We start from the raw sequence: 15347 nt of genomic DNA on the forward strand, positions 1-15347 counted from the left end.
TAAAATAATTTAAAAAATCTAAACAATTATTGTGCAAAATCTGTCGTATCAGATGCTATCTGCTATAACAGATAGTGTCAGCAAAAATACATCAAATATCAAACAAGTGTCATAACGTACTAAAAAAATATCGCAAAAATTGAATAAAAACTCATCGTTACAAAGAGAACAGAATTCGAGCATTTTGTATTGACACAATATGCCAACAGAAAATACTCCAAAATTAATCATGATATGCTGTCAAGATATGTTGAAAAAATCTAACATATTTCTCATATTGCGACAGCAGAAATGCGGCAAGAACGCAGCATGATCTATCACATCAAATAGCAATAAAAATCGGACACAATGCATGGTTTTTGCTGCGTTTTTTGTCTACCACTGTCTGATAAAGCTGCTCGTGATCTACATTTACCGCAATTTTGTCACTATATTGACGGTACATTGTGCTCGATTTTTGCTCTGTAGTATCTGATATGACAGATTTTGCACAATAATTGTTACATATTTGCTGCTACAATAAGATAGGAAGCGTTGCTCAATGTTTGTAGAATTTTCAATGTCATTCTCTTATCGTCATATTTTGACGAGCTATGCCGTAAGAAACAGTAACTTGAAATCTATTGCGAAGTCATGATCAAATCTGCTGGCATACTAATATTTAAATAATTTTACAAGATAAAAATGATTTTTATGTTTGAGACATTTGTGAATTATTATCTTCTTACTTATTTAATATATTATTTAATATATTACATATTATTAAATATGATAATTAAAATAAAAGGTAAAAAGTAAATTACGTAATATATATATATATATATAATATATATAAAAGGATTTTTATATAAGTTTCTTCTAGAATTCTAGAATTCAAATAAACACGTAAGAAGAAATATTTCCTATGAAAAAAATATTTTCAATTTATTTAGCCAAAAAATTCAGTGAAAAGATTTATATCAATATAAATAATTAAGTAAAAATATACATTTAATTTTTATTCATATCTAAGTTAAAATTTGGTACAATGCAAAATCTAAAAGATTTAATCAAGTAAAGAAATTCCGCATAAAGGTAAAACTTTAAATTTTCAAAAAAAGTTTTTATCCTTATGTCAATTGTTATTCTTTGTCATCATTTTTATTCTGGATCTTGTTTCAAATTACCAACATTTCTCACAAGCATAAATAGTTATAAAAAATGTTGTTATAGACGATTAACAAGAACAACGATTAACAAGAATCAATTTCTGCCCAATAATTGGATTAGCTTGTTCTAACTTGGAAGTTTAACAAGATTTGCAATTAACGGTATTTACATCAATTTGAAAACAGGCAATCTAATCAAAATTATAACAACCTTAAAGTCTGAAATGAGATAATAGTAATAATCATTCGAGATGTTATGATCACGTTGCAACATCCTATAAGATATAATTATTCATTCCAAAAAAGAACTTGATTTCGCACAAGCCTTATAATGATTGTTTTTTATGGAAAACAAGACTGAGAGAGAAAACATACAATTTTAAGGAAAGCGCGATTATCCGTTCAATACAAAGTTGAAGAAAGGAAGAGTTTAATTGAGAAGAAAAACATTTTATTTTAATTTTTTAATTTTTTTTTCTTACAAACAGATAAAGAGACATTTTATACATAGAAAATATTAAGATAATCGCATTTTTCGGATGTAGATTTTGTGAAACGCATAATGCGATAAAGAAGTGCTCTCTCATTCCATAAATAGTTTATAAAAAATAGGTTTCAATTTATACGAAATAAATTTATATATTATGTTTGATATATATATATATAAATCCCAGCAAGACTAAGGTAATGATACAAATTCTGAAAAGACAGATATTTATTAATAAAAGAAAATGGTACATTATTTATTTTTATATGAAAATTGTAAAAAAGAAGTTAAAAAGTTAAAAAATATAAAATATACATTGTCTTTTAATGTATATAAAACATTTTTGTTTTAATTTTACGATCATTTTTAGATTTCTCTATAATGGAAATATGTAATGCAAATATGTACGCAAATATTAATATTTTGATTGCGAGGCCATAGAGAAGGCACTATCTTAAGACTAACTTTCTTAAAAAATAATCTTCAGTAAAAATAAGTATAGTATATACATTAACAACGACGTGCGCATATACATGTACATGATCGCGAAATGTATTACAATTACATGAGGGATTGCATATAAACTAATTAAATTACTAAATTATAATAATTACAACCCCGACATTAGTAATAATTAATGCGGCGTTCATTCTTTTATATAATATCCCCTACAATCTATGTACAATTTCGCGTTCACTATTACGATGGATTAAAATCAGCAGATAGATTAAACAATACATACTTTCTACGCGGTATGTACACTGTAAAAATAACAATCGGCAGCATTCACGTACAATATAACTATTTGAATTTCACATAACTTATCATTATCATATGGTCGCGATAAATATATTATTTGTATTGTGATCCATAACTTTCACAAACAAATATTCTGTTCTTTTTGTACATACGTATTATTCAATACAATTGCAAGAAATATTAAAATACGCATGTAATTTTAAAAAAATATTCCCATATTTTATTAATGATTTATTAACACCTGAATGATAATAAAACAAATCAATAATATTACATAATATTAAATAATACTACAATATTTATAATATACACGCTCGTTTTCGAACATTTATAAACACGCTCATGTAATAATGTATAAATCTCACTGTTATTCTTTCCTTGTTTTTTCTATATATAAAGCAAAAACAAAGAATCTTTTCTTACATTAAAATTTGTATAGATTTGAAAGCTGCATTTGGAATGTGAATAAAAAATTATTATGCACCTACAAAAATATATCGTTGAATATATGTATATTATATAAATAACATTTCAACGAAACTTAGTTTTCAACTTATTTTCTTGACTGACTCAACTTTCTCATACTTTGCACTTTGTTCAATCTTCATTTCATTTAAAAATAGTGCGTCGCATATCACAGATTAAAGCGACTACTATGATATGTATATGTAAAAAATTGTACGCAACTTGACATTCAAAGTGCATCAGAAGATTAAGCCAAATGTTGATGTTTAAATAATGTTTAATCTGCAAAGGCATAAATTATTAACAAGAACGAAGTATTGGAGACATTAAATAACTTGGAATGGACAATTACTAAAGGTATTTTCCATTTAAATGTTGCAACACTCTTAGAATCATTCCATTTTTATTGTTCACTGTTAAATAAGAATAAATAATATTTATAAGCGTTGCGCGCACCAAGTGAAATATAATTTATTTTCCTTATTGAATTATCACATATCCTGTGCGATTAATTAATTTGATACTTCTGAACTTCACGAGTTTTTTACATTATGCATCAGATCAATAGACAGATACAAATCATCATTTGCGTATACAAGCATTCTTCTGAAATCTGTCATTTCTGCAAAAATTTCGCAAATAATGCATCCGTGAACTCATATGTGCATTTTATCTTTAGAGGAATGTAAAATATTCGACTACTTTATACTGAGCATTTTGTACATTATTATTAATACGAAAATAAATTTCGTGCAAATAAATTTGATTTTCGGTTCCGAGGGAAGCCTCTACCGATTCTCATATTATGCATCCTCGGATTGGAATTAATCGTCTTGGAAATGATGTTATTTTAAAATTCTTGTTTCATGTTTCTGAAAAACACATTAAATTCGATAGTACTGATATAATTGTATAGAGCTATCCTATTACCCGAGACAAAATTATTAAATATTACCATGTGTTATATAATTATATATAAATATATGCGGAAGCATATAAAATTTGATCATAAATGAATTTTGATTATAAATGAATTTTAGCAAAGTCAAATACGACATTTCGTGATTTTCAGATATTGATTATTTAAAATAAAATGAGACATCCATATATGTATTATATATAAAGTAATTGTGTATAAATATATACAAAGTATAAATCACATTTAATTATATAAGATCGAACTATTTTGAAATACGGTCATACATGAAAAATTAAATTTGATATATATTATATATATTACTATTTTCCTCGCATACTTTAATTTGTTTCCTTGATCAATAATCATTATGCAGCCATTTCTTACACACATGCATATCTTACATTGCAGAAAAATTTTAATTTATTATCTCCTAATTCTTGCTCTTTCTTTTCTCTCATTCTACAAATTAACTATTTGCAATATATATTTCCATTTTCGTTTCTCATTTCAGATATTATGTCATTTATTATCATATATATATATATGTTGTTTTTTAGTTTACATTTACATTAATCTTCATTATGTTCATTATTATTTACCTTATCTATATATCCAATCTTTCGTACAGAATTTATTTTTCTACGCGTGTATTTCTTCCATTAATATTTTTATCTTGTTTCAAATTTTATTTTCATGTGTGTGGACATTTTCAACTTTAAAATCTCATAAAGATTTAAATTTAGATTTGAAAATAGTATCTTTCGTATTACTGACTATTGATATACAATTTTATGTAACTATCTCTTTACATACAATATTACAACTATTGCATTGTAAGTTATTATCATTACTTAAAATCAGGTACAGTAAAAATATACTCTTCCGACATATCTGAAATAGAATCTTTTCCAAGACGAATAATTCATTGCAATTCTCTAAAATTTCCTATATTTCCATCTTCACTCCTAAAATTGTCCCTGTCATTCACGTCATTCATGGTCCTTTGTCCTTTGTCATTCGGGAATAAAATGATTATGCTTCTTCCATGGTATATTCTCTCCACGTTGTGACGTTCTTCATTTCTCGGTCTTCCGAATCGATGGCAGAGGATAACTGCTTATCGCTTTGTTGGTGCTGTATTTTATTGTAGCCACTGATAATCTGGCCATTTTCCAAAGGTTCATTAAGAGTGTGCTTCACCGTAACAGTAGCGTCGATGCGCTTGAAGTAGAAGTGCTGGCATGGTACCACCACGACAAACACGCCGAATAGAAGCCCGAGGACATCGCCGACGAGAACGTCCCACCAATGATGTCGGTTGTCGCTCACTCTAGTCGTTGAACAGATCACGGCCCATACGCTTATTAAACATTGTAGCCATGGTTTCAGAAACATTGTCCGATTTGGAAGACGGTTTTGCAGGTACCACTGTGTAAAACGTGACAAAAGGCAACATGTTTTTACAAAACGAGACAGAATTCCCGTATAAAATTTGTATGACAAGTCCTAAACATATCCATTCCATAAACATTTTTTTTTATTCAACGCCAAAAGATCATTCCGTATATTTTGATCAATGTTTTGCTTCCTTGTTTTTTCAATTTATATATTTTTCTCCAAGAACTTATTTCGTAACTCTCTCATATTCATTCATCTATAGCGTATCCAAGCGTTTCAAATTTTGCGGAAAATCTCAATTTTCAATTTTTTCTAAAAATGTCAAAAGAATCCTAGATAGGATGTTACGAATTATCGCATAACATAAAATAAATAATATAAAATAAATAAATATACCATTAGCACTAAATTCTGATAAGATATGAACAATTCAGATATTTCAATTGAAATTATCAGAATTCATTTTAAACTGTCAAGATTTCTGATTAACTTAAACAAAAATTTGATATCTTCAATCAAAATTTTTGAATCATTTTTATATTTTAGAATAGCTAATCAAACGATTTTTTCCATGTAATTTATTTAACTTATTTTAAAAGTTTATATATATATATATATATATATATATATATATATATAAAATAAATCAGTTTTTATAACTGATATACACTCGTTGTATTTAAAATAAAATAGATATATGTTCAAAGTTTGACAAAAAACAAAAAAGAAAATTTTTTTTAATAATAAAAATATAATAAATAACAGACCAATAATAAAAAACAGACTTAATATGTATAGTAATCAGAACAAATATATTAATATGACAAAATATTTTATAATGTACCTATGGAAAAATTACAACTTTTTAGTTGTATTCCGATTTTTGAATATTGATATCTCGAAGTTGATTGATTAAAAATTGATCATCTTAATCTCGCAAGTCCCGTAAAAATTAATATATCAATACATAGTATATTTTTTTCAAATTTTTCTGTTTAGAATTTTCTAATCACTTAAATATTACTGACTATCGATACAAGGAAATACTCGCTGATGCCGTAGTTCTTTATATTAATTACTTTAGAACTAAATTAACAAGATATTCCGATTATTTTTCGATTTTTTTGTTTAAGAATTTTGTTTAAGAATGTTATAAAGAAAAATTTTATAAATTCTTACCACCAAAAAGATGCTAGTGTAGACAGATAAGGCTGAATGACCAGAGGGAAAGGATTTGCTGGAATCGTTGATGAACCATTTGGAAAACTCTGTATTTGTGCACGTATAAAAACTGATATATCTACAAAGAAAATCGGGAAGAGTCTATATTATTATTTCTTCTATGATTTTTTAATAAATAAATTTCGGGAAACTTTTGGATATCATCTCATATAATCGGCTGCTTCCTAACGGACAAGTACATCTCCTTCAACATCTCCTTCGCGATTGATAATTACATCTCCTCTAATAGCTATAAGCTATCTTCTTTTAGAATAAACAAAAATTTATCTGATAACAAATGATAATGAAACAGATTGTATTTTAATTCCTTAAATCCTATGATAAAACGTAATTATTCATGTTTTATCTATTCTCTTCATTACAGAGAACTTATGTTGCAATTAATGTGTTTCACATGTAGATGCTCGATGCGTATTTTCTTGTTTCTTTACCAGAGCCTACATCGCATTCATAGGCCCACGAATACTACTGTACGCCTCCACGGAGCTGCCTATATACGCCAACGATGTAAAGATCGACCCAATTGCTTAGGTGCCAAGCTAGCTGGGACAAAGGAAGAGGCGGCTTAGAAAAAAATCGGTGCTTACTCATCGGTGCAGTTGGCCACCTCGCGCGGTTTGCACGTGTCGAGAAAGTGCGGCCGCGGCTCACCGATCAGGAGTTTCGTGAGTTCGCAGACAAATGTGAGCGTGGAGAGCCCTGCAAAATAGTGTCCGTACCAAAGCCAGATTCTACCCCGGGTACGACATGACGCTTTCTCGTAACTGTTAGCGTTATGGCAGACATATTCCGTGATATACATCTGAAATAAAAAAAAAATTTTACATACATACATTACTCTTGACTCTTGAGTTATTTGTTACAAGTTTAGTCGTAAAGGAAAAGATTATGCACTTTTTTTCTCCGTATTCAAGCAAAGCAAAAAATCATTACGACATAAAAATGACGACATTAAAATGACTAATCAACATCATTTTAGATCATAGCGGAAAATTCATTAAATTATAATTTTAAAATTTAAAAATATTTTAAATGTTAAGCAACTTTGAACTTAAATTATTCTTGATATCAAATCGTCTATTAGAATAAATTTGATAATATCCAGCGAGCAATGAACCATCAAATCGATGTCAACTTGATATCGATTTGATATTTATTTTTCGAGAAATATCGAATAACGATTGTTAGTTATATGAAAATATTTTCTCCAATAAAAGTGAAATTATATTAATTAAATGATAAAAATATGACTTAAAATTAATAAAATATCATTAATTAATACGTTGCTTATTGCTTATATGTTATATAAACTGGCATGAAAATTTCGCAAAGTGTCGCAGTGGATTAAGTCACTTAATTTTTACATTTGTCGATAGTATTTTGTTGTCAACAATCAGGATTGGATAAAGTAAACATTTTTTTTAAATTAAATTAAATTAAGGTTAATTAGCTAATAGTTTATAATATTAATTCAGTTACATTAAAAGTTGCGTAAACAAACACTAATTTATTGTTAAAAATTATAAGAATATTTTAAAAATTATTTTAAAAATTAAAAATTAATTTTTATATTATTTAATATTAACCTTGAGTTTTGCATGACTTTTTATTCTATAATCTTAAATATGTTAAGATTAAATTTTTTTACATATTCTGTTGTTTACGAATAATATATAGATTGCTATATGTACAGAGATGTACAGAAGATACGTATCCAATTTTTTTTTCAATTTTTTTTTCAATTTCCGAATTATGATCTTTCCAGATTTTTGCAATTAGTCGATTTTCAAACTAGTCGAAAGAAATATATGCAAGATATTTACATGATATTATATGGCTATTATATGCTTCATGTAAGATGCTCATTGCATAAAAAATATTTTAAACTGAAGTATTTTGATGCTCTTTATTCAGTGTTGTTATTTCACCACTTCTGTCAAAGATGAAACTTATGATTTTCATTTTCTTTATCATGTAAACCAAAGCGTCTATACACAATCGATAAAATCGACATGTTATAACTTTAGAAAAAGATAATACTTATATATATAATTTTATCAATTGTATGTAAATGTTTCCGATATGGTTTACATGATAAGGAATATGCATAAAATCATAACTTTAATTTCTGACAGTAGTGATAAAATAAAACATTGAATAAAGAATACATTTAGCTTAAAATACTTTTCATAATAGATGGTAATATAATAGATGTTTTATATAAAGCGAATAATGCCTTAATTTCCGGACAATTCCGGATTAGCGTAAGATGAAAAGTAATAAATGATAATACAAGAAACAAATGTACTTACCATTACAAGAGGTAGACTGATGGAAAAAACTATGAGTAGGACCACAGAAATCGTGTCACCCGTAAATTTGAAAGAAATCTTCGGATCATTGCAAAAAAAACCGAGCCGATGGAATGGTACAACATCAAATTCCAAGATCGCCAGGAGAACAGCCACTAAGATGAAATAAATAATAATCTTGATCAATATTCTACTCTATTAAAACTTCAAAGAAATGCAAAAAAGAACTCGATTTTTTTAAATCAGATGATGCAAATCCTTAATATTAAAATCATAAACATCTACGGATTTTATATTGTTGGATTTAATTTTCGCCTCAGATCAAAGAATTGGTATGAAAAGAATTTTAAACTATAAACTGCGTTATTTTAACCCGAAATGGGCAATTAGACCATACGAAGTTAGTTTTTCATTTATCTATTTATTATTTGCCTAGCCTTAACATAATCTCCCTGTCTTTGTTACAATACATTTTTATATTATTTTTGCGTTATTTATGTATACGCAATTTATTATCTAAAAATATCATTTCAGGTTGTTTATATACGCTTATCTGCTTTTTGATTATATCGCGATATATCGCCATACACACATACACACACACACATTAAAATGTGATTATGTTCTATTTTTTTTTAACTTTGTATGTTCTGAGAATTTTTTGCAATTCTTTATTATATTGATGTTGAGGAAGTAAAATTCAAAATGTTCATCTTAAAGTATTATATGATATGAATATTATATAATTTATTTATCATTATTTGTTTTCTTATTTGTTTAAATTGGCCGCTAGTTCCTACATTTTGCTAAGAAAAAAAAAATATGGAGAAAAAAATTTACGATATTTTTCCTGTTATGTTTTTTTTTTTTGCTTCTATTGTTGTCTCACTGGACATTCTGTTCTGGACACTTCTGAAACTCTCACTCTAGATAAAAGCATTCGGTATTATATATACAATGATTACATTGAATTTTTTTGATAAGTAATCACGCTCCTTCATAAATCAATTTTAGTTAGAGATGAGTAATCACAGAATAAATCGTTCGAAATCTGACAAAAACCAGCTCATATGACAAACAAGATTCTGGAGTGCATCGAAGCGTGCAGCAGTCAAGGAATGAAATTGAACTTTAATCACGCCGTCTATTAGATTTTCCGTCGAATTTCACACAAACGAGAACGATCGTTTTGCAACGTTACACTCGCAACGTTCATCTTTCCGAGTTACTGTGCGAGATTCAAGATCAAATAATCCCGCGTGCGCGGCGTAACAAACACTTATCTCCCACATACACATACAATTCTATATTATTCTATATTTTTTTCTAGTACGCACAGGCAGTAAAATGATTGCGAGTAGACCACACAGTTAGCAAACGCGACATCATCTTCGTTTCCCGTCGGCTCCGCTGCCCCTTCTCTTTTCTCTCGGTCACCATAGAAAAGATTTTCCTCGCAACGATGCAACGTCGAACAATGACGAACAATCGTACATCCCGCGGAAAAAAGAAGCGTCCGTCGTTTCGACGTTCAATCGCTCACCATCATGCGAGCGCTCTGACTCAGAACGTCTGAGCGCATTCGCACGTCACATTATCATCGCGCGATTTCGTGCGCGTGCGCAGCCGTGACATATGCGCAATTACATAACACGTGCCGCGAAAAATTCTTTGATCTCTCGAAGCCACAGATTTCTGCATGATATTAGGCTATTAATATCTGTACAAAATAGCTCGACAGTGATGCGAGGTGCAAAGGATGATGGAGATAGCAATTGTATTTCTTTTGTAGGCAAATTGTACCGGATACAATTTCTATTCTTGAACAACGTACACGTACTAAGATGACTCTTTATGCTGACGCTCGACATTCACTTTCAACGTGAAAATAGATCACATGATCAAAAGTGACCATTCAAATTTCACTATTCTGCATCAATTTTGATTATGTGGCTTATTTTGACGCTAAAAATGAACGTCAAATGTCAACGTGAAAAAGCATCTTTATTGATACCAAAAACAACATTAAAATATATTATATAAATATTGTAAAAAATATTTTATGTTTGCATCATGCTTATGACATGTTGACAGTATAATCCTCCTCGTGATGCAACATTTTGAACACTCTATGTGAAATGGCTACACGAAAAATAGCGGGCACGATTATGCATCATTTGTAGTTATACATATTAGTAATATATTATTATACAAAAATCTGCTCGGAGCAGAGGACAAAAAAAAGCACAACTTTTGTTCAATTTAATTATTAATTTAAAAGAAAGAGAAAAAGAAAACCGAAAAATTATTTAAATAATTTTATAGTAAATATAAAAATATGTCATCGCGCGCACGCACACACACACACACACACACACACACACACACACACACACACACACACACACACACACACACACACACACACACACACACACACACACACACACACACACACACACACACACACATATGTACATACATATTTGTAGTTTTCAAGTCATTATTATATATTATTATAAGATATTAATTTGTTGTTCACATTTGTCATAATTCTAGAATCTGTATATATAATAAGATGTAAAGTATATCGGAAGTCTTTTGTAGAAGTTTCAAAAAATAAATTTTAAATTAAAAATAATCAAATAATATAAAATATATAGTATTTGCAAATAGGAAATTTATTGGTAAATAAGAATTAACGCTAGATTACTCATTCATTTTAACGCAGATTTCCTCATCACATGTTCCAACAACAAAGGGATTCCCATTATGGTTACTTCGGAAAGAAACCTTCTCAACGATGATTAATCAAATGACAACTCAACGATGTTGTGACATCCATAGATAAGGTATTATAAGGAAACTACTATATACAGATTTTCTTTTTTTTCGTGAAAAGATTCATATTATGTAGTATAAGAACATTACAGCAGACCTGGCAAAATGGAGGATAATTAGAGGTGCAAAAGTGTTGCGAAACAGATATGCGAAGGTATTATTAAATTTGGGTAATAATCAAGACGCAAAAAACGCTATACTTTCATATTTTAAGGAATAGATTAGAGTTCTCCTAAAATTCTACAATTTCAAAATTAATAATAAATTATTTAAATTAAATTATTAAATTCATACATACTTATAGACGTTATGCAACCTCACAAATTATATCGATATGCATGAAGAGATACATAACGTTATAGAGATAAATTTAAAAAATTCATGATAGAATGAATATTATAAAAACAAGAATTTCACATTCCATATATAAATACATTTTTAATTAAATTTACTCTTTTATCACTATATTTATTTGTCATACATACGTGTAGAAGAAAACACAAAGTGAATTACATTTTTCGTAATAAAATTATTACTTTTTTATTTTTTATTTTTTCTTTAACAGAATTATGAGAAAGAAATTCTCATAGCAGTTCAGAAAGCAATGATTCCCTCTATAAGCTTGAAATGTTGTTCATGTGGAAAATTTCATAGGTTTTTTAGGTTGCATAACATCTATAAATATGTATGAATTTAATAAGTTTAAATAATTTATTATTAATTTTGAAACTGTAGAATTTTAGGAGAACTCTAATCTATTCCTTAAAATATGAAATTATAGCGTTTTTTGCGTCTTGATTATTATCCAAATCTAGTAATACCTTCGCATATCTGTTTCGCAACATTTTTGCACCTCTAATTATCCTTCATTTTGCCAGATCTGCTGTAATGTTTTTATACTACACAATATGAATCTTTTGGCTTCGTCAAGCACGAGCGCGCTCGCCACGTGTCGCCTAAAAAAGCGTAGCCTTTTTGTCATTAGATAAAACGCGCATGTCAACGCATAATTTAATTATGCAAGGAGCAAAAAGATGAATTGTTTCGCACGCTGAGTACTTTGTAATAATTGTGTAATAATTGTGATTTCCGCTTATATCGGAGTAAGTGATATGAATAGTTATAACGGTCCAGAGTGATTTATATAAAACATATTTCTCGCCTCGTATATTACCGATACAAACCACATTAAATGTGCAATTTCTAGTAATAAATACAACCATGATATTGCACGATATTGTCACATCATTTATTATCTTGAGAATAACCAACCACTATTTTATACAAGCAATATCGATTATTAATCCCATTTTTTAAAAAGTGTTTTGTTAAATCATTTTTCGTATTCGATTGACTCGTGAATATCACCGCAAAGATTATGTATTTTATGTATTAAGAGAATTAAAATATATGTATTGAGAAAAGTAATAACATAAGTAATTTTTTTTATTCAGGTTACAAAAAGTCTTTTAATAACTTAATTTTGGAGAATAATATATAATCGAATATAATAGAATAAAATATTTTATTATTACAATTAATAATATAATTTTTCAAATTTACTAATAAGAGAGATTCATAAAAAATGAAAAATAAACTGTGCACATAAACTCCATACAACATTGATGATAAATATTTAAAATTCTCAGTGTTAATTTAAATAGATATAAATAACAGACAAATCTTCTCCACAAACTTCATGTTTTCTTATTTATAGATTTGACGCATCTCACCAAATATTCAGCATCATTATGAATAATTAAAATTCTGAGAAAGATACTTCGAAGTTCAAATAAATTACATTAAATGCAAGTGTTTCTCATTACGTTAAATCGAAAAACGTAACTTATCAATTATTAAATTACAAAAGTTATGTTTAAATAATCTAAATAAATTCTCTTAAAAATATACATATAAACATATACATAAAATATATATGTATAACATATATATAATCAACAGCGAAAAACCGGCGGAATAGCCGGTTTCTCGCTGTTGTTTGTTAACATGTACTCAGCTTGTATCAATGTATTGTATATACATAACCATTTGTTTATTATTTTTTCACATGGAAATAAAATCTATTAAATTGCTAGTAACAAATAAAAAAAATTACCATTAAATAAAAAATAGAACTTGATTGATAACCAAATACTCCTGTTTTTTTTTTTTTTTCCCAATATGTCTATGGCTTCATGATAGCCTTGAGTTTTCGTCCACGACTATCGTTATCGTATATAACGAGATGAACGAGATGAGCAAATTACGGAGATTAAGTGCCCTTTGTCACACTTTTGTGGACATATGAAGAATGTCTCGTCTCATCGCGACGGAAAGAAAAACGAGTAGACAAGTAGAGAATTGCAATGTATATGATGTGATTCATTCCTAATGCATTTCAACTTGAAAGTCAGGAAATTATAAGATGACATAGTTGAAAATATTCTTTCAAAAAGTTCGTAATACTTTTATATTTAAAAATACAAAAATATTAAAATTTTCTATTAATTTTGTTATTTAATAATATATTATTACTTTTTGCTATTTTAATAATTGTCTTAATAGTTACGCCAGTTTACAAAAGAATTTTTCTTACCTTATCTTACAATTAGAATGAAATTGTTTTTTGAATGTTGAAATCGAATATAATCTCTAAATTCATATATTCTGTCAAAATTTCAAAAATAAGTTTATAAAAGAAAATAAAAAAACAATTGTATATAAAAAAAGCATATAACATTTATTTATAATATTTATCCTTTATTTTTATTGCTTTATTTTGTAATAATATTTTTTAATTATTTATTTAATCGATGAAATTATTTTTTTCGATTAATATTAAAAAAGAATAATCCTGGTAGGTTGAGTGCGTCGCGCATAAAATAATGTATATCATCATGGAAAAAACAATTTTTTTGCCGAATTCTATCTAAAAAAATATTTTATCAAATATATATCTGAAAACAATGCTTATCGCGTGATAAAAAAATGGACCAGACAATATTTTAACTTGCACGTGATACGGCATCGGTCGATTCAGCGATGTGTACATTTACGTTCCTAGGACGATCCCTAAACTCAAATTAGCCTTGGGTTCTTCTTAATCCAAGCTTGACTAACCGTCTGTGTGTCACACTCACTGCATACGTGCAAGTCAGAAAGAAACCAAGCGATGAGTGGCACACATCTGTACGCTATGAACGTTGCGGGGGAGAATATAACACCCACTAGTGACATACACGGCTGCACCATAATCATTTAAAAGATTAAAGCCTCGTTCAGTACTTCAGTAAGATACATATTTTTTTTCTTCTTTTATTTGTTTCCTGTAATGTAACTAAAATCTATGTAAAATTTATTCGCGCGATTATGTAAGACGGTACCAAAATGCAAGACTAAAAATATCATCACCACTTCGATCACCATTCTCGAAAATAATTTTAATTAGGAGTTAAATATTAATTTGTTTAACTTTTACTTGTTTATAAAATCGACTTAAATAAGAACATTGAATAAATTTTAAAATTATTTATTTCTATATTTAAAATTATTTATATCTACATGGAAAAAAACAATTTTTGCTGAATTTTATCTAAAAATTTTGTCAAATATATATCTGAAAACATAATAATTTTGATAAATTAAAATAATTACAAAACACTCAAAATGGTTATGATATGTGTATATATATATATATATATATATATATATATATATATATATATATATAATATTGTTACGTCCGCGGCGGTCACTGACGGCCTCACTTAACGCGC

The 15347-nt window shown here is 28.0% G+C and overlaps 1 protein-coding gene across 5 annotated transcripts in view; it reads right to left on the minus strand.

Annotated features, from left to right (window-relative positions):
* Nucleotides 1-1597: 1597 nt before the first annotated feature.
* The window catches only part of LOC105432241 (phospholipid phosphatase 1), a 28843-nt gene continuing 15093 nt past the window's right edge, over nt 1598-15347 (minus strand). For 4 of the 5 annotated variants that reach the window (XM_089077683.1, XM_089077686.1, XM_089077687.1 and 1 more), the window contains 4 exons: nt 8731-8885; nt 7006-7220; nt 6356-6476; nt 1598-5206 (listed from right to left, as the gene is read on the minus strand). In XM_089077683.1, the coding sequence (XP_088933809.1) occupies nt 4811-5206; nt 6356-6476; nt 7006-7220; nt 8731-8885 (887 nt within the window). In that variant the 3' untranslated portion in view covers nt 1598-4810. Of the gene's footprint in view, nt 5207-6355; nt 6477-7005; nt 7221-8730; nt 8886-10067; nt 10626-15347 lie in introns of those variants that run through there. The other variant, XM_089077684.1, reaches the window with a different exon arrangement.

The sequence above is a fragment of the Pogonomyrmex barbatus genome, unplaced genomic scaffold (assembly GCF_055798465.1).
Source record: "Pogonomyrmex barbatus isolate J1 unplaced genomic scaffold, ASM5579846v1 scaffold20, whole genome shotgun sequence".
Lineage (NCBI taxonomy): Eukaryota > Metazoa > Arthropoda > Insecta > Hymenoptera > Formicidae > Pogonomyrmex > Pogonomyrmex barbatus.